We start from the raw sequence: 21,004 nt of genomic DNA on the forward strand, positions 1-21,004 counted from the left end.
ACAGAATTATTTTCTGTTGCTCAAAACCTATAAATAAATGACTAGCTACTTCCTTAGCTGTACGGCATTTGCCTTCCTTGTGGCGAAAAAGTTAAATCATTGATGTTTCCACCTGTGTGCATGAGAGCGTGTGCACGCACACATACACACATTTTTTGTAAATTGCCCTGGAAGTTGTTCAGCTGAAGGGAGGGAACACAAATAATCTGAGTAAGTAAACATGATGGAATCTGATATGGAAAGCTTTTGGCCTCTGTTTGCTTGAGGTGCTGACAGAGGAGAGGCTAGGACTCATCAATCAAAGTTTGGGACCTCAGAAGAAGTTTTCTCTCCTCATTGACTTCAATCTGGTCCTCAGTGCTATTTTTTAGTGCTAAACATTTTGTGCCAGCTAGTGCAATGCCACTCAGTTGTGTGTGGTGGTGAGGGGGCTTTTGTGTTGCAAGGACTCCCAGAGGCACCGTCTCAAGGGTCATTATTGGGGGAAAGTAATTTTTGCCCTTAGCGAAGCAGCACCCCCAAGTAAGGCATTTTGCTTTCCCCCATGGAAGTGAATCGAAACTATTTTCTTGTATGGGAGGAAACAGACAGTTGCATTCAGAACTCAGGTGGGGATTCCCTGCTCAGGAAACTCTAGTAATTGAGAATCAAGGCTGCTCAGGTCTGCACAGCCTCATCTTGAGTTTTTCTTTGTGTTCCCCTTAAATTATGTGGAATTTGGGGAAACACTTTCTAATATCCTGTTTAGGGAAGTTTTTAATGACTGATGTTTCAATGTATTTTTAATCTTTTGTTGGAAGACACCCAGAGTGGCTGGGGAAACCCAGCCAGATGGGTGAGGTATAAATATATTATTATTATTATTATTATTATTATTATTATTATTATTATTTATTATTTACAGATTTCTTGAGGAGTGTTGTTGCTTTGCACCATAGATAAGTATTATTTGAAGCCTGTGATTTGGTCTTAAGTATTCCATTATCTCAGGGGATGGGAAAATACATTGATTCTGGTTTCTTTTTCTCATTTTTTCCCCATTTCCACATTTCCACTTCGTCTTCATGAAAACCATGAGCCAGAAATGCACAAACCATGAACCATCATTAAACCATCATTTGCACAATAAACTATCATTCTTTCACTTGTCTATTTGTGGCTTGTTGTGGCCAATGGAACAGAATTGGTCTGGAGGGGGGGGGATCAGTCCTAGTACCAAAATAAAAAATAAAAAAGTAGAAAAACCCACATTATTGAAGAATCTGTGATACGATAGAAGGTAGCTAGTTATGGAAGGACTAAAGTACTGAGAAAGTTACAGATTGCAGTAGCACATAATGACTGCTCGCTGCATCTATGGGGGGGTGATGGCTGTGGCCCCCTCATGCTCTACCTACACCCCTGGCAACTAGGCCATGCTCACTCTCCAGCCATTGCTGGGCAATTCCCCTTGGCCAGAGGTATTGAGGGGCAGCTTTCCTGCCAAAGAGGGTGAATTTGAATGGGCCAATCGGAGGCCCCACTTGGAGAGTGTTGCCTTGCTGGCTGGCCAGGCATTGGCTGCTGCCCGGCCTGGCCTGAGAGCAAGGCTTAAAAGGCTGGCTGTGCATGGCTACAAAATTCAATGGTACATAATGATCTTCCTTGCTGTTTTGCTGATGAATGTGCAGTGGACTCCACAAGAGCAAGCAAAACAACTTATTTACGTTAAGTCTGCCCATAATTTCAGAAGCCTTTTCTGTTTTGAGAAATATGTGAAATTCATATATCAGCTGTTCCCCCATCATGTAACATTGCCTGAGAAGATCAATGAAGCTATGTAGTCTGTTCTGCTCTCAATTTTTCAGTCTCTTGGTTTTGTGTATTTTTAGGAGGATATCAGAAGGGGGGGGGGGGAGCTAACTGGAATGAACACAGGAATTGCTGGCTGCTTATATCTTTACTTCTGCCCCACCCGATGGTATTGAACTCCATCTCCCATCAGCCCCAACTACTATGGCCAGTGGTCAAGGATTATGGGAGTTATAGTCCAACAACAGTTGGAGGTCCTTCCAAGTCACATACAACTGCTTTAGAGGGTTTGACTCGGCTCCAGCTTTGCCTCCATAGCAGTAACTACAACTGCTTAGTCACATCTGGTTAAGGAAGTTTGAGGTGTCCTGTCTGAATAGTAAAGCATGAGCATTTGATAGGTTTCAGAATTGTTGGCAGAGTGAATTATCTGGCATGGTGCCGTCATTTTGGCTTAACTGCCACTCTTTCTAACATAGACAATCCAAGCAAATCAATGCAGGGACATGTCTGAGATGGGCCAGTCGAGAAATGGCATGACCTGGCTGGTGGTTTGGAAAACAAACAGAACATGGGGAGCTATCTAAGCAGTTTTAATAGGTCAATTGGAAATGAGCACAGACAAAGAGGATTTAGAATATATCTTAAAAATCCCTCTTTCTCTCTCTTTGGGTGAAAGTTGTCCCACCCCCACTTTTCCCTCTCCTAAGCTTGTTATTTAAACCCACCGTTTCAAGCATTTTGTAATTCCTGCAGGCATTATCTTCTGACAAACAATGAGCTTTTTTCCTCTCCTCCTTTTAGCACAAATGCTATGGAAAGGTCACTTATTTTAATCAACTCCCTTATCTCTGTAAAAGCCAGATGACATTTTTTGCCCTATTTCTGACCAATGAGCATGCATATTTTAAATCAGAAAGTTGCGTACTTGAGTGTCTTGTGGAACGTCACCTTTACAGAGCACAACAATTGATAATGATATGGCCTAATTCAAAGGAGACACAAAAGTTCAGCTAATTGTCATTGACTTGAGATGGGCTTATGAATGTTAAAATTTCATCCAAATCAGTTCAACTTTAAACGTACTGGGCACATGGGCAGTTTTACCTACTGCATATAGGCTTTGACTTATACAAACACATAACATGATGTGTGAATCCACCCTTGTTCCTTGGATTTTGAATCTTATGTGAACTTCGCTCCACAGGACAGGCTGGGGCATAGATCAATAGCAGAGCATGTAGATTCAATTTCTGGAATCTCCCAATTAAAGAATTTCATTCCAGGCAAGAAAAGAAACAAACAAACCCTACTTCCCAAGCCATGGAAAGTTGCTACCAAGCAGATAAGATAATACTAGGCCAGGAGGACCAGTGAGATACCAAGGTGTATGCATATATTGGATTATGGTCTCAAACTTTTAATCTCCGTTTCCCCAGTAGTCAAATTCACATGTTCTGGAGCATAGTGTGGGATGACCTATCCTTTCCATGTACACAGTTCACAAACCTACACATGTGAAAAATTAGTCCTCTTTTGGCAGAATTGAGCACTTTTACTCTCCCCTACCAGCTTTTGGCTTGGGCATATGTAGTGGTAGGTTCACTTCAATGTACCTAGCCACTACCTGCAACGTGTGACCTAGGTATGCTTCCTGTAGTAGAGGGATCAATTGGCCTTCTTCCACCATATATCCTTCAAACCACGATTAAATTGTGTGTGGACACTGATGATGAGCAAGACCAGTGTTTGAAGCTCCCATTGTTCTAGGCGAATTTTGCGACAGGGAATTTCATTAGCGCGAGCCTTTTCTGAGCTCCGGGCGCAGTACAGCAGCTAAGATTTCAGATTAAAACTGCAGAGTAGAAGGAAACAGGACTTTTTTCTGCCTCCCCACTTCCAACTACTCTCTGAAGACAGGAAAAGAGACCCTTTTAAGAATATTAGGAGGGGTAGGCAGGGGAAGGATTATACCATGTCAAAAATGAACATTATATTTTAGCTGCAGTTCATTTATTTTCAGCTTTGTATTCTTTTAAAAAAGTGCACCTAGACATTGTGTTGTTGTGCCCATAGCCTAGGTTTAAGGTGCCATTTAGTCCCTAGCTTTCATATTTCAGTTTCTAACACTGAGCGAGACTCTATGGATTATTCTATGGTCAGCATGTGGTGGTCTTCACTTCATAAATAACCTGCCCTGTACTAATGTGCATGCCTGGCCAATGGCTTTTGGAAAAAGGAAGAAAAGGTATCTCTGCAGTAAACTACATGCTGTTCATGTAAGATCCTAGCTTCATTTCCTTGTCATCTGATTAAAAGGATCAGGTAGCAGTTGATATGACTAGATCTCTGCCTGAGAACCTGGAGGGCAGGGATAGTAGTCAACACAGGCCAAATGCAGGCAAAACTAAAAAGGCAAGGCTTGCTTTGGTTTTCCATTTCTCTGCTCCCCCCCCCCCTTTTAATCTGGTTTTGTTAAAATTGCACATTTCGAACTGGTATTCTGAGTGGTTCAACGTGTATCTTTACTGCTGGCTAATTAAATGCTGAAGTCTCAGGTGTCTCCCAGGCAATATCACTTTCCCACTCCACACCCTCCTTGAGTGCCTTTGCTTGGTTGGAATGTGTTCTTGAACTGTGATAATAAGCCTCTTGCTCACCATGACGGACAGAGGTGTGTGCACGTAGATATCTCATACTTTGGTGAGGCTGGGATGTAACCCACTGTGCAAAGGTATGTTGCATCCATGCCTCTGTTTGCACGCTGGTGGAAATCAGCCTCTTTGGTCTGCAATCTATGCAATGAAACTGCTCCTTTTTTGACTAGCACATGAGCTGTAGGGTGATTAAAAAACAGCAACCTTATTTAAGAGCACATTTTGTTGGGAGAGGAGATCCTGGGTGCAGGTAGCTGAAACTGAAAGCTCCAAATGGAAATTGCACTTCTAGCAAAACAAAAAAACAAAAACAAAAGGGGTGTGCAGTGAGAACCTTTTGCATCAGTTCAAACAGATTCTGCTGATAAGTTGCACACTGCAAAGAGAGAAGAAGGAAATCTTGAATTCAAAGGACACATAGGAAATGTTTTAAATAGTGTGGCCGGCGGGTGGAGGGGGGGGTAGCATGGAAGAGATTTTAATGCAGATCCACAAAATGTAATGTATTTTACTAGCTTCAGTGCCCCTCAAGGCAAACATTTGAAAAGGAAGGGGAGACTATAACATCAAGATAAATGTTGTCAGTAGGACCTGGGGATAAACAAAGTGCAAAGACAGTAAAGAAATATTTCTTGTCAGAAATGGGTAAACACATTGTTCACCAAGTCTATGTTACTTTAGAGAGCTAATTAGATGCTAAGATTTCCCCTTTCCAGATAAGACTTTGCTCTTGGTAAGTGCTGTTTCTTTGGCCAAAATAACAAATATAAAAACACACATTATTGAATGAAGTGATTATTTATCTTTGGGACTTGAAATAAGCTATTGTAAAACCTAACAATTTTTATAGGAAAATAAATAAATGCAATTAGAAAACATTTTTTGTTATTTGGATCTAGCAACATATCCCCACCACGCCTATACTTGTCTGTAGAGGAACCCCTGAATATTTCAGATGTTTCTGGGAAATATAATTCCCATCACGTAGGAAGTGAGCCTGAGGCTTGCCTAGACTCATTCCCATCCCAATGCCCAGCGATCTAAAGTTTTAACATATTCACCAAGTAATTTCATCACAGGAGAATGAAATTCACCCTTTATTGGTGAAGACACTAGAATCAGAAGATGGCTCATTCCCTCAGGATGTCTTCATTAACCAACTATGACATCACTCTGACATTCATTAACCATTCATTAACTATGACATTCATTAACCAACTATGACATCACTCTGCCCTCCTCCTCCCATTGAAATTAGGTTTGAAAAAAGAATGCTTTCTTCTTTTCCCCCAAAAAACTAATCATGATGCAGGGAGTATGAATGTTTGGCCGTGCTGTGTGTAGAACATGTGGGGTGTGTTTAAGTGCCTGTGTGGCGCCCACAACACTTTCCCAGTTGCTCACCAGGTTGATAATTCCTGCTGCAGAAACACTTTTAAATTATGTTTCACGGCCTTTACTCAAAAAGAGTGCCTGGTGCATTTATTTTGTATGATGCTTTGCAGTATTTTAGAAACTAGTGTTTTTTTTCTTGCTCGGCTTGTGAAAGTTGATCATTTGTCTGCTGTGGGTCACACTTATACCAATGTGGAATAGATTGTCCAGCATCTCTGCATAGTGCGATGGAAGCAGATTCACGAAAGGGCTGTAGGTCAGTGGTTAAACATCTGCTTTGCATGCAAAAGATCCATGGTTCAGTCCCCAGCATCTCCTGGTTGGACTTTGAGAGATCCCACTTGAATACCTGGAGAACGGTGCCAGTCACTGTAGATAATGCAGACCTAGTGTGGTCAATGGTCTGACTCAGTATAAGGCAGCTTCCTACACTTCCATGGACTAATATGGGATGTACAACTGGCACGTGTAAATATCCATTGATGTGCACATTGCATTGGATCTCTCCCTTTGCCCTTGTTTATATAGGTATAAGGTGTGTGGCATTAGTACCAATTCTGATGAACAGTGCAAAAATAAAATTTATGCTTCTGTGGCCCATGCACACACACACACATATGGCAGGTAGAAAGAAGAAATTATTAGGCACTTTAGACCATCCACTCAGAAACTTTAAGCTAATGCTACAAAACGCTCAGCAATACTCAAAATGGGGAACTGGATAGCTGCTAAGAAGAGCAGGAGGAAGCAATTTTCCTTAAAAAACAACTGATAGATATAGGTGAAATTACACACCTCCAATTTTACTCCAGGGCATTAAGAGCCTGCAGCACCTCAGCTATAATAGCTTTTATTCCTTGCATTTGTTACATTTATACCCACTTGCCTTCCAACAAACTTGAGACATTATATTATGAGGCTATGTGTCAGTCCCACATGGTAGGTTATAGGAGAAAGGGCTTTGACCAAGGCCATTGCCGTGTGCTTTGTGGTTGAGGATTCAAATCCAGGTCTTGGTCAATGACCAGCACTCTGTTCATTGTACCTGGAGATGTTGTTGGAGTCCAACTTCCATCATCCTTGAGACCATTGGAGCCTGATGGGAGTTGTAGTCCAACAACATCCAGAGGGCCACAGGCAGTGGTGAGGTGTTGAAGAACAGAGCTGTGTGTGCCCCACGGCCTGCCCTATGTTGCCTAAACTAGATTCCGTCCTCAGCTGTGATGGAGGACCCCATTATGTTAAAGAAATATTCAGCTCCCAGTCCAATCAGCTTCTGAACATAAAATAGGGTGAAGGAGTCATCTTGTTCTTTGACTCGGGCAGCACAATGTCTTGAGCTGGACTCCCCATTCCTAGAATCATGGAGTATCATTTGGTCTACCTTATGGATCCATAGAACCATGATGGAGAGAATAAATAAAATTGAAATCCATGTATATTCAGGAACTAGACTTTAGGTTTCAGAAGTTTCACTTGTGGAAATACATCCGCATCTCCAGTTGCTCCCTTATCTTATTATATGTGATGGTTATGTTGTGAAGTTGACTTTTATAAAATATTTTTTTTTTCATGATGATGATGATGCTGGTGAATATTCTTGATACGTCAAGATCATGGCTGCTCATAGCCTAACTTGAGCCCACTGGTTGAAAGATAGCAGTCCCAGAATGTTATGTTATCTGTGACTTCACTAGATTTATGGTACATCAGGAATGCAAAAAGCATTGCCATTATTTTTTGCTCATTTCTCAAATGCAGTCACAGAACTTCTGAACTGACTTCTACATACCTTTCATGGGTTGCAAGAAGTCATGTCAAACCTCACACTTGTACACAAAGGAGTCAGAGCATGTTATTTTGCACTCTTTGTGTAGCACAGTTCTGCTGTTGCGTTGCCTAGTCACATGTTTTCATAAGATCATTATGTCACATCGCTTTGACTGACTGTCATTATGCTATTTCAGTTAAGTCACAGCTACTTAAAATGGGATTTTCTAGAAAGGAGCAATGGAACATCTTCTGCTTCCTGATGCTGTGAAAACAAAAACTAAAGTATTAAACATTTCCTTTATCCTTGCCTATATTAAATTGTTAAGGTGGGAGAGATGAAGGAAGAAAGAAAGAAAAAAGAGGGGGAGGGAAGATATATGTGTTTGCCACTTCACACAATATACTCATTCAAAATGTCTATTCTTCCACTGTAAGATCAATAGCCTGCAATTCGTTTCTTTTAAAAAATACACTTTGGTATAGTGAACTTCACAATGGTAGATACTGTAGATAGAAGGATGCTGGTAGAAGCTTTCAAGTCACAAAGGAATAACAGAGCTTCAGCATCCATAATATAGCTCAGAGCATCATTATTTCAATATGAGGATTAATTGTGAAAATGATTATGTTAGTTTTCAAATTATTCAGATCTTAATTACAACTGTGTTGGCCCAATTAGTTTGAAACACAAGGCTAATGTTAGGGTTCGGTGGCTACTTGGCATCTGTGCAGAAGTGAGAGGCATCTGTTACCGGGCGGTAGAGTGATTGGAAGTGTCAACTTGCCAGCTGCAAAGTCAGGAAAGCTCTTTTAAAAAACAAATTTGAGCCAACGTAATGGTTTAGCACACTTCGGCACAATGGGTAGGAGATTTAGCGCTCATTTCACACACATAAGGAGAATGTGTCACAGAACCTAACTGGAAAACATCACAGAATAATATTGGAAAGACACTGTGATAACAGGTGGAAGCCTCTGACTCTGCTTGTGAGAGATTTTGGGTCCCACTGATGCCCTGGAAATTATTATTTGTAGTCTGCCTTTTTCTAATAAGGCTCCAAGATAGGTAACAAATCTCTGTTCCTGACAGCTATGCACTCCACCTGTCACCTTGAACTGGAACTGGAAAGACAAAGGCAATCAATGAAAATCTTTGAACATGGGGCATTTCAGTGTGTGCTGCTGTTTGATTTTTGATTTAACTTATGCAAAGTGCCACATGACAGAATTCATTCCCACATAGAGGGACACTTCCCCCAACTTCCCAAGAAATAAGGTTCCAGAGTTTTGGAGCCATGAGTTAGAAAGCCCTGCAACTTGTGCTTGCCAGCCTGACCTCAGAAGGAAATGCCACATTCAAGAGACTTTCTGGGCATATATAAGATGGTTGTTGGCATCTGTCTTGTTTCAAGATATAATGGAGTGCACCTCTATCAAAGTGACCTCCTGGGGGACTAAGCCTGAGCAGTGTGCATGGAGGTCTTTGGCTGCCCAGATGACAAGACCTCAACCTCATTGGTGTGGTCTAAAGGAACGCATCAAAGATAGTGGGGAGGTTTATATGGGGGGGAGGCATTCTCTTAGGTAGGCAATGCCCCATTTGCCTATTGCTTTAAAGATCAAAACCAGCACCTTGAAATGGGTCCAGAATGTGGAGCAATTTGAGAATCAAGGGCTCTTCTGAGAATTGTCTAAAAACTGGGTTGTACACACAGTACGGTTGGTGTTTCCAAACCATCTTTAAGAGGTGGCTCCACAGAGAAACTACTACAGTCCTTCAAAGATGATGTATTGCCAAGCATGAATGGCAGAGTTTGCTTTTTGTTGAGCAGACTGCAGAAGGAAAGATGGGCATGGTTGCTAGGTACCATAATAATAGAAAGATGGAATTGAATATTGTGAGTGATTAGCAGATGCACTGTCTTTCTTGGAGAGGAAAAATCTCTTTAAGTAGCATTCGTTAAGATCTTGTAATACCGACTTCCTTTGGTTCTACATGTTTTTGGGGGGAGGCAGAGAGAGAGAGAGAGAGAGATTATGAATTGCAGAAATTCAATTGTTTAAAGCTATGAAATTCAGAGTGGCAGGGAGGGGGTTTTATGTCTCTGACAATTGAAACCAATCTTGGTAACTTCTGACATTGCCTTCCTCAATTGAGGATATTAATTGTATTGCAAACTTTATGGTGACATGCTTAATATTAATGTGTTATTAACATTTAATGAAAGAGCATAAACTTTGCTGAAAGGTAATCAATTGGCAGCAAGGCAGGAAAAAGGCGAACACTAATAGCAGAAGCAGGATTGCATTGAGCACTAATGCATTCACTTTTGACCTAGTTTTTATTATGGATCTTTTGTCAGCAATTTTGCATGGTTTGGGGGTTCTTGTTTTTTGTTTGCTTGTTTACTCATAACGCAGAAAGTACAGATGTAAGAATGTGTAGGTTGCTTTTCTGTGGATAATTACTTTAATTTATTAGATCTTTTAAACAGTTCTTACAGTGTAAGGCAACAATTTAAAAATGCAATATTAAAACCTGTTAGACTGAATGAGAATCTGAATACAGTGGTGCCTCGCAAGACGAAATTAATTCGTTCCGCGAGTTTTTTCGTCTAGCGAATTTTTCATCTTGCGAAGCACGAAATCCCATAGGAATGCATTGAAATTCAATTAATGCGTTCCTATGGTCAAAAAAAGTCCAAACAAAGCCAAGTTTGGTACAACAAGAGTTTATTAAGTGCTCTTTAAAGTCACACATACTGTAAAGAGCATTTCAAAAATTGAAGGAACAATAAATTAAGTTTCTAAACATGACAGAAAAACATTTAAAAATCAACAAAGTGTACAGTACATTTTCTAACACTCTGGGGGACAACTCAAAGAAGGTTCCTCTTCCACTCTTTGCTTCTTGCTGAAGAACCTGTCCATGGTCTGCTGCTTCATCCGCCTTTTCAGCACCTCCCTGAAAGGCGACATGACCCTCGTATCAAAAGTGTTCGCAAGGTCATGTGCCACGTGCTTGTCAGGGTGGTGCCGCTGTGCAAAAGCCTGCACATCCTTCCACTTCAGGCAAATGTCCCTCAGTTCTTTGGAGGACAGCCGTTCCTCAGTTGCTTCCTCCTCTTCCAGTGAGGCCTGCTCCTGCGCAGCCTCTGCCTGCAGTTCGACCAGCTCCTGGGTGGTCAGCTCGTGGTTGTGCTCCTCCACCAGCTCGCTGATGTCCTCCTCTGTGACCTCCAGGCCCATGGTCCTCCCCAAGGCAACAATGTCCTGCACCACTGTTGACTCTGGTGCATCAGAGTCACTTGGTGCCACACAGTCTGGCCACAGGCTGCGCCAAGCGCAATTCAAATTTCTCTGGCTGATCCCGTTCCAGGCTGTGGTGATCATCTTCAAGCAGGTGACGATGTCGAAGTGGTCCTTCCAGAATTCCTGCAGGGTGATGGTGGTGCAATCAGTCACCTTGAAGCATCGCCTGAAAAGCTCCTTGGTGTAGAGTTTTTTGAAATTGGCGATGACCTGCTGATCCATCGGCTGGAGCAGTGGCATGGTGTTAGGCGGCAGGAACATGATGCTGATGAAGCTGAACTCCTCCAACAAGTCCTCCTCAAGGCCTTTAGGATGAGCAGGAGCATTGTCCATCAGAAGCAAAGCCTTCAGCGGCAGGTCGTTGTCTAGCAGGTACTGTTTAACAGCAGGGCCAAAAGCAAGATTGACCCAGTCCACAAACAGCACACGTGTGACCCAAGCCTTACTGTTGGATTGCCACATGACACTCAGCTGCTCCTTGTCGACCTTGTGTTTCTTGAAGGCCCGTGGGTTCTCCGAGTGGTACACCAGCAGGGGCTTGATCTTCAGGTCGCCGCTTGCGTTGGCACAGAAGAGCAGGGTCAGACGGTCCTTCATGGGCTTGTGGCCAGGCAACTTGGCCTCCTCCTGTGTGATGAAAGTCCTTTTGGGCATCCTCTTCCATAACAGCCCGGTCTCGTCGCAGTTGAAGACCTGCTGTGGAACGTAGCCCTCCGTCTTCACAACCTCCAGGAACTCCGCTGCAAAGTCTTCAGCCACAGAAACATCAGAACTGGCAGCCTCTCCATGCCTGACCACGCTGTGGATTCCAGATCTTGTCTTGAACTGGTCAAACCAGCCTCTGCTTGCCTTGAAGACTTCTGGCTCGCCTGAGGTTCCTGGCTGTTCCCGGACGAGGTCTGCGTGCAAGGCCTTGGCCTTCTCACAAATGACGGCCTCAGTCACTGTGTCCCCTGCACGCTGCTTCTCTTCTAACCAGATGAGCTGCAACTTCTCCACCTCCTCCAGAACAGCTGGGCGGTTCTTCACGATCCTGGTGACTCCCTTGGCTGCATCAGTCACAAGGATCTTCTCCCTCATCTTCAGGATGGTCCCGATGGTCGATGGATTCCTCCCGTACTCCCGGGCGAGGTCTGTCACACGCATTCCACCGTCGTGCTTCCGGATGATCTCCTTCTTCATTTCCAGCGTAACCTTCTCCTTCTTCCCCTTGCTGGCCTCTGCAGCAGCAGTCTTCTTGGGTCCCATGGCAGCACAGCTCCTACCTGCGCAACCCCCCCCCCCCCAAAAATCAGTGCTTCACATCCAAAAAATTCAAAAGCACCCAGCCACCCACCACACAGAAATTCAAACCCAGAACCAAGTCCTTGAATTCCAAACACCCCAACCCAAAATCCAAAAACCCCCAAAAAAGTTTTAAAAGTTTAACTTACCGAATCTCTGCAAAAGAAGTTTTGGAAAAGTTTCAAAAATCACCAAAGTCTTCAAAAACCTCAACTATTCCCCCAGCCACCCACCACACAGAAATTGCAAACCCCTCCCCAACTGTTGCAAACCCCTCCCCAACTGTTTCCCCCAGTCACCCACCACACAGAAATTCAAACCCAGAATTTTTTTTTTTAAAAAAAACAGCAGAGTGGCCCAATGGTCACAGAAAATCATAAAAATGCAGAAAAAAACCACACAAGCTTCCAGATTCTTGCAAACCCCTCCCCAACTGTTCCCCCAGCCACCCACCACACAGAAATTCAAATCCAGAATTTTTTTTTAAAAAAGCAGCAGAGTGGCCCAATGGTCACAAGAAATCAAAAAATGCAGGAAAAAACCACACAAGCTTCCAGATTCTTGCAAACCCCTCCCCAACACCAAGTCCTTGAATTCCAAACACCGCAACCCAAAATCCAAAAACCCCCAAAAAAGTTTTAAAAGTTTAACTTACCAAATGGCTGCAAAAGAAGTTTTGGAAAAGCTTCAAAAATCACCAAAGTCTTCAAAAACCTCAAAAAAGGCTACCACACCACGTGCTATGAGTTGCTCCTCGAAGTCAAGTCGCAACTGCACCTCTTCAAGCAATGCACCCTGGGTATTAACGGTTTTACGAAAAAGGAAACAAACTTGCAAGACGTTTTCGTCTTGCGAAGCAAGCCCATAGGGAAATTCGTCTTGCGAAGCACCTCAAAAAACGAAAAACCCTTTCGTCTAGCGAGTTTTTCGTCTTGCGAGGCATTCGTCTTGCGGGGCACCACTGTAATTGCATGGGTTGACACATAGTAGGATTCATCCAATTCTTTTGACATATAAGGTGTCAGTGGCCAGGCTAAAGAGGTATTGCTGTTTTTAATTTGCATACAATGCATGAATATGTTGGTGCAATGCAATTGTATATGAGCTGGACTTTGAGCAGAGATGAAATGTGTGGGATAACCAGAATCATATAACCAACATTCTTGACTCTGATTAATGCATGAAGGGGTTAATGCCATAGAGTAAACTGTTACAACAGGCTTAGCTAGGTCACTCCCTCTCACCTGGGGAGAAAGATAAGCAAGGTCTTTTTTTTGCCTTTAGTCTACTTGTGTGTAATGAGGTCTCAGCTGGTTGCTCCAAGCTCAGACCACATGGTTCTTGAAAGACTCTCTTGAGCTCCTGTACCAATAATTTAGGAAATTTTGCCGCTGTAGCTAAACCAAGTTTTATTGCCTGTGTTTTCTAACCACATGAATCTGACCTTTGAAGAGTTTGTAAGTAAACCAATTCTTATCTGTCAGTGAAGCTCAGATGCTGACAGGAGGAGAAGAAGCAGGCACAGGGAGAGGACAGTTAACAGCAGAAAGCAGAGAGGAGGGGGAGAGCAGCTGTAATCTGAGCTCTGACCAAAGGGACAGACAGATGTGTGAGAACTACAATAGTGGGCAAGACGTTGGAATGCAGGAAATATGTTTTGCCAAATCTCGTAGGATTTCAAAAGTAGCAGAGATACGTGAAAGATACTGGAAGAGAAGGTGGGGGCTTCTGTGCTGGGGAAGCGGGAGGAGCTCAGTTTGAGTAACTCTGTCTTCTGGGGAGGACAATGAATAGAGGAGCTCTGTCTTAGTTTGTTGTTTTTGCAATAAATCTGAAATAATTAACAGCCAGAGTCATCTCACGTTTGTGGGAGAGACCAAGCCGTAACATTTTCTTAGCCAATGTGTGATATGAGAAGAGGGGAAGGTACTTAGGTGATATTTTAGGTCTAACAGCCTATATTTTCATGCTTTACTTTGCTGCATATTTTGTTATTTTAAATCTTTGCTGGGGTTTTCTCACCAAAGAGTACTTGCCCCAAACCTAGATGTCGACATCCAGCGAATCCTCCTTTTAATGGAAGTAATGTATGTACATAAATATTGGTTTCTTTTAGAGATACAAATATTTATCCTTCAAGTATATTTCCATTTTCCTGCATTTTAGCATATGTTTGACAAAACATCTACAAAAGTAGATACCTAATGCTTTCTTTTCTTTTTTGTAATGTAGATCTAAAGCATTGCCTATAATATGTGCATCAACCCAAGCTGGAGTAACTGAGCTCCTTATTGCCAGTTCAAAACAGACAGCAATGCAAGTCTGAATCACTGTTGTGGATGACAAGCACAATTAGTTTAATTGTGAAATAGCTTGTGCAATTTAACTGTCACCTTTTTTATTTACTCAGATATCATGCTGTAACCATATTCCTATCAACAAGTGCCTATTTGTTCAGTTTAGCTCAACATTACTTGTTTTCTTTGCCTACCTTTGCTTTGAAAGTGCTAAAAAAAACCCCATAATTTTCCCCAAGAGGCCCACCTCAGACAGTCTTCAAAAGTTTCCCTCAGTAATGTGGCACCACCACAAGAAGCAGACATCTGGCTTGCTGAATGGACAATATTAACTGACTCCACAATGGATGGATTTTATGTCATTGTGTAATTCATCTTATTTAAAAAAACCCAAAAAAACCCACACTGTTGCATCTCTTATCTTTTAAACTTTTTTTTGAAAAAAATTAACATCTTTATTGAAAGTTCAAAAAGTACATAATTATATGTGCACTAAACATGGTGAGATGTAAATAAAAGAGAAAGACAACCCGTGTAGAACAGAAAATAAAGGTGGGGGGGACCCAAAACTATATATCTTACAAGCCTGTTATTGTACTTCACCAGGTCTTAACCTATTGCAGTATTTATAAGAATGAATTCCAAATATTATTGAATTTGTCCATGGCAGGTCTGCATTTACAGTGGTACCTCGGGTTAAGAACATAATTTGTTCTGGAGGTCCGTTCTTAACCTGAAACTGTTCTTAACCCGAGGTACTATTTATGGGTTAGCAGAGTCTGCAACCTGAAGCGTCTGTAACCCAAGGTACCACTGTATATGCAAGTTGTTCATATGTTGCAAGTTTGTATAAGTTTTCAATCCAATTGTAAATCATTTTAAACTTTTTAAATAAAATGTATCAGCAGCAGCCTCAGGCATTAACATGGAGGTGGGGGCGAAAGATGTGTGCTTTAATAAATAACATACACAAATGTGCTGGTTTGTGGGGGAGCAAAAAAATGGTTGCCTCCCCAATTTCCTTCAGCGCAACTTTGCACCCCCACTTCCCAGCCCCACTGGGTTATTTGACTTTTGCTTTTTCTATTAATAGGGTTTGTGTTACTTGGGGTGGAACACTGAGAAATGTCTCTTCATGTAAGATGTTTCTGCCTTGTAAAAGTTCAACTGATAGGGCTGCATCTAGTGGTGGCTTTCTGCTAGCAGAAGCATGAGGCACCCCTATTTTCACCCATCTCTGTTGTCAACATCAGCCCTCTATGCCATATCCAGCACTCTAGCGGATAATTTCTCAGTCTTCAGAACCAGCTCCTGGAAGGCACATTAAGGCTGCACTAGATGTTGTTGTTGTTGTTGTTGTTGCTGCTGCTGCTGCAGCTGCTGTTGTTCATTCCATTTCTATACTACTTTGAATTTTAAGAAAAAAATATCAAGTGGTTTGCAACCTAGGTAAAGGTACCCCTGACCATTAGGTCCAGTTGTGGACGACTCTGGGGTTGCAGTGCTCATCTCACTTTATTGGCCAAGGGAGCCGCATACAGCTTCCAGGTATGCCGCTTCTGCCGTTTACCTTCCCACCGGAGCAGTACCTATTTATCTACTTGCACTTTGACATGCTTTCGAACTGCTAGGTTGGCAGGAGCAGGGACCAAGCAATGGGAGCTCACCCCATTGTGGGGATTCGAACCACTGACCTTCTGATCGGCAAACCCTAGGCTCTGTGGTTTAACCCACAGTGCCAGCTACAGTACATTGAAACATCAAATCAAATAATCCAAAATGAAAAACTACAGAAGAAAGACAAATATGTAGAAATTCAAAGCATCAAAATTAACTGGAAACTAAAATATTATCTTAAACATTTCAAAATAAAACATTGCAAGGGAAGTCATTTAAATGCCCATGTAAAACAGCATAATTAGCTTGCAAATGAATATTATCATGGGCATAGAGTGTATCTGTTGCTGCCAATCCTGTCAATGGTGGTTCATGGTGGGCAGTGGCTGTGGATGTTCAGGCTCAAGGACCTGGGACTCCACCAAGAAACAACCAAAGATCAGTCTCTGGCCTTTATAGCAGCCTCAGCTTTTGTAGCTGGAGTCAGTCAGGGCCCTCCCCTCCCTGGCCAGATGGGGAAAGGCCTGCAAGGCAAGTGTTCCAAAGCTCACAGCCAAATCAGCAAAATATCTGGTACCCTGTCTTGAGGAAGCTGAAGCAGTTCAACCATTGGATAGCCCTTGCAAAACCACCTCACCATAGCTGGCACAAGAAATTTTCCCACTTGGGTCAAAGGACTCCATGTTCAGAAAGTGACTGGACTGAGAGCTGACTCAAACGTCAATGCTGGCGACAGGATAGCAGCGTTCCCTGGCACACCTGATGGCAGATGGCTAGGTTAGGGGGTTGAAAGCAGGCCACCTGACACACCTATGATTGCCAACCAGAAGAGGGGAACAGTGCTGCTGGCACTCCTCAGCTTTTGCTACCTGAAGCAGTTACTTCCCTCTGCACAGTGGTCACACCAGCCCTGCAGTTCACTAGAAATGTATTCATGTTCTGGAGCTGAACATGATGTAATGGAAACTGAATTTTCACATCTGGTTGTGAAATCCTCTACTCTCTTACTTGAAATGTAAGGCCCATTGCAACTTCCTCGGAGATAAGCAGACATAGGATTCTTCCTAGAAAGTGAGAAGTATTTTTATTTTTATTTTTTATTTTTTGCTATGCAGAGTCTCTTTTGTAAAGAGAATATCAAGCAGATTCATTGCCAACGATAGTACTGATGGCAAACTAAAGCACAATCCACACAGCGGGATTGGGGGGTGATGAAGAAAGCACTCCATTACTCTCAGCAGTGATCACTGGGCCATCTTACTTACATCCATGTGATGAACACTAGCAAAGATCCAAAGACTTTAACCTCTGAGCTCCATACACTTTGCTTGATGAGTATAGATGGTGGATAAAATGTTCAGTACAGCTATTAAGGGTTTTGTCCCGTTGTCTCATAGTGGTTGAAGCTGTAAGTCACTTGCAAAATTGCTCTCTGTTTTAAATCAACCAGACAATAGGAACGGCCCATGTATACTTTTACTAAACAACTTACCAATTCAAGTGGGCTGCCTGAGCTGCAAGATGTGAACTCTGAAGTGATAAAGCATAGCATTGCTTCAGTAAAATGGAATAAGAAATCATCTTGACAGAGCCTAGATCTTGGTCTGGGCTGCTGAATGTACTTTTCTCCCCTCCCCCTTCCCTTTCAAGGTCGATGTTCCCTATTTCATGTGGAGTACATCTTGTATGACAGCACAGGAAGAAAAGCGGGCAGGCTGGGTTAATGCATTTGGGGTCAAAATGGACTCACAAATGAAAGAAGGCAGCACCCATGAGAAATGGGACTGACACCCCGGCAGTAAAAGTGATTGGTGATTAAACCTCAGCTGCCTGGAGTGCATACAAAAGTCACAGGGGTGTATGTGCTTGTGCACAGATTGAACAAGATTTTTATTTATTTATTAATGGGGTGATATTTGCTTGACAAAACCTCTACAGAATCTTCTGCACATGCATCTATCAACCACATTAGTCTTCCATCCCACTTAGGGGTAGCATGCATGGTCCCTCCTCTTCCTTTTCCAACGATTTTGCAAGGTTGATAAGACTGAGGAGTAGTGATTGGTCCAAAGCCGTTCAGGTAATTTTATGGCTGAATGAGAGTTTGAATCCTTGCCTGTCAAGTGTTACAACCCTATCCAGTATCCCTCACTGGTGCTTTATTTAATTTATGAAAATGTTGGCTTTAAATAGAGTTTGTTTGTTTTAATGGATTTTGGAGGAAACATTTTAATACGTGCACAACTTCTTTTCATTGTGAACTTATTTTGCTACAATATGGGAGCAATCCTTTGTACAAGAAGCTGACATAAAGCTCACCAGTATAAATTAAGCTGGTTTAAAAATACACAAGCTCCAAGCCCACAGTCAGCAATGTAGCTGCTGCTGTTTGAGCCTGGCAGATGGAAAACAAGCCTTGAAAATCGTGTTCTATGCTGGGTTGATGGAATATTCCCCAAACCATAGTAGTATCCAACCCTTTCCCCCAATAAATGACTTCAGGTTTCACCCTGGCCTGCCAGGTACCAGCTATGAGGAAGGATCGGTGATAATTTCTATTCAATTAGCATGTCAAGGCAAGCCTGTCTAATTCACTGTAGAGCTGGAAGGGACCATGATGGCCATTTACCCCAACCCCTTACAATGCAATCTTGCAATCTTTTGCCCAATGTGGGGCTTGAACCCCTGGCCTTGAGATTAAGACTCCCATGCTCTACCAACTGAACTGTCTTAAAAATCCACACATATCAGAATTTTGCAAGGGAATTCTCCAGCCAAGTGGTGCGTACATAAATGAATATATTGGGGTGAAGTGTGCATACAAATGCATGTCTCTCTGTGTGAAAGAAAATAACATTAAAATGCATTGTTTGGGGAGGAATCACTTTGCAAAAATGTGTATATTCGAAAAAAATGCATAGTAAAATGTGTGTATTAGACAAAATTGCATTAAAGTGCTGAGGAATTTTCATGTGGACTTTTAAAAGAAAAAAAAATCAAACTAATGTGGAAATGTGGAGAATTAAAGTTAAGGCTCTTCCCATAGTTGGCCTCATTTCCTTCCACCCCAGCAGTCCCAATGAGCACCAGCCTCCACTGATTAGTGGCTAGATCAAGACCTACCTTAATTTTTTTTGAGTCTGAGACCATAAGGACCTGCCTGCCTCTGCTGCAGGACCTTTGATTGGATTCATCATCTGTTTGCAGAAATTTCTGAATGTCGTTGAAATATACTCAGAGTCGCAAAGTGATTTCATGCTCTTTATTCAGCTCATAGTGGTGAGGAGGAATGAATGAATGTCCCCTCACAGTATCTGCTTTATATACATTATTTACACAATGGGCTGCACATGATTGGCTAATTCTGGAATTCTACTGTAAGCCAATCAGGTTGTGGATTCACTTCTATCTGGAGCAGGATTGGGTGGTTCCTGCCAACCAATCATACTGCTGCATTGTTCTAGGACCAATCAGACTGCTGCATTCTGAATCCTATTGTTCTAGGACCAATCAGACTGCTGCCTTTTGGATCCTATTGTTCTAGGACCAATCAGACTGCTACAGTTTGGATCCTATTCAACTCAGTACATAACACCCCTCCCCTCTAAGTTCCAGTCCTGCCCGGGAGGTCGCATTCATAGTCCTCAAGGTATGCCGGCGGCCTACGTGTGCGTTGTGGCCTGGGGTGTTCCCTGGTCCGGGCTCCGGGTTCTGGCTCGTGTTCCAAGGATGCTGGCTGTGATGCGGCTGTTTGGTCTGGTGCAACCGGCTCGCTCAGTCGTGGTTCTGGTTCCGGTGTCCTTTCGGCCTCACGGGTCCTCTCTGTATTTACTGATTCTGCCTCTCCTGCTGGCCCCTCCTGCTCTATGGGCCTCACTGCCCCGCTGTTCCCTTGGGACTCCTCTGACCTGTCCTCCTCCTGGTTTTCTCCCGGGAATCGTCGCCGTATCTGGTCGCAGTGGCGGCGCCAGCATTGCCCCCCATCCGTTAGCACCTCGTACGACACGGGGCCAGTGACCCTGGTGATTGTGGCGGGTACCCATGCTGGGCCTGCCCCAAAATTCTTTGCGTACACTGGGTCCTGGGCCTCGAAGGTCCGGGGGTTCCTGCCTTCCCCCACCACTACCTCATCCTGAGCTCTATCGGGGTGAAGGCGGTCCAATCTGATTGCAAGGCGCCGACCCATTAGTAGTTCAGCGGGGCTCCGGCCAGTCGTTGAGCTGGGGGTGCTGTGCTGTGCTAGAAGGAATGTGGCAAGGCGGTACTCCCAGTCCCCTTGCGTCATGCGGCGAAGGGTGTCCTTGGTGGTCCGCACCATGCGTTCTGCTTGGCCATTGGTGGCAGGGTGGAACGGCGCCGAACGGATGTGGCGGATGGCGTTCTGCGCTGTGAAGGTTTGGAATTCTCCTGACGTAAATGCAGTCCCGTTGTCTGAGACGAGAGTGTCAGGGAGCCCGTGGGTTGCAAACAGCCTGCGTAGTACCCGGATGGCTGCGGACGTGGAAGTGGACGGTACCAGTGCGACTTCCAGCCATTTGGTGTAGGAGTCCACCACTATGAAGAATGTTTTCCCCTGAAAGGGGCCAGCGAAATCCACATGCAGGCGTGACCATGGTGCTCGGGCGGACTCCCAGGACTGGACTGGGGCCCTTGGGGGATCTGGGCGGGATTCTTGGCAGGCCTGGCAGTGTTTGACCCAGGCCTCTATCTCTCCATCGATCCCCGGCCACCACACATAACTCCTGGCAAGGGCCTTCATTCTTACTACCCCTGGATGTGTCTCGTGTAGGGCTGTGAGGACCCTTTTGCAGAGGGGCTGGGGAACAACGACTCTGCTTCCCCATAACAGGCACCCCTTGTGGGCCGACAGTTCATGTT

The 21,004-nt window shown here is 43.5% G+C and overlaps 2 protein-coding genes across 5 annotated transcripts in view; one reads left to right on the forward strand and one right to left on the reverse strand.

The window, feature by feature from the left end:
• Positions 1–12,333, reverse strand: part of LOC308481973 (tigger transposable element-derived protein 1-like) — a 449,404-nt gene extending 437,071 nt beyond the window's left edge. The window contains exon 1 of the mRNA XM_081014873.1: positions 11,928–12,333. Coding sequence (XP_080870999.1) covers positions 11,928–12,176 — 249 coding nt within the window. The 5' untranslated portion in view covers positions 12,177–12,333. The remainder of the gene's footprint in view (positions 1–11,927) is intronic.
• The window catches only part of CDH12 (cadherin 12), a 721,954-nt gene that overhangs the window by 458,861 nt on the left and 242,089 nt on the right, over positions 1–21,004 (forward strand). The gene's annotated exons all lie outside the window — the stretch shown is intronic.

The sequence above is a fragment of the Podarcis pityusensis genome (genome assembly GCF_964106645.2).
Source record: "Podarcis pityusensis genome assembly, chromosome: 7".
NCBI lineage: Eukaryota > Metazoa > Chordata > Lepidosauria > Squamata > Lacertidae > Podarcis > Podarcis pityusensis.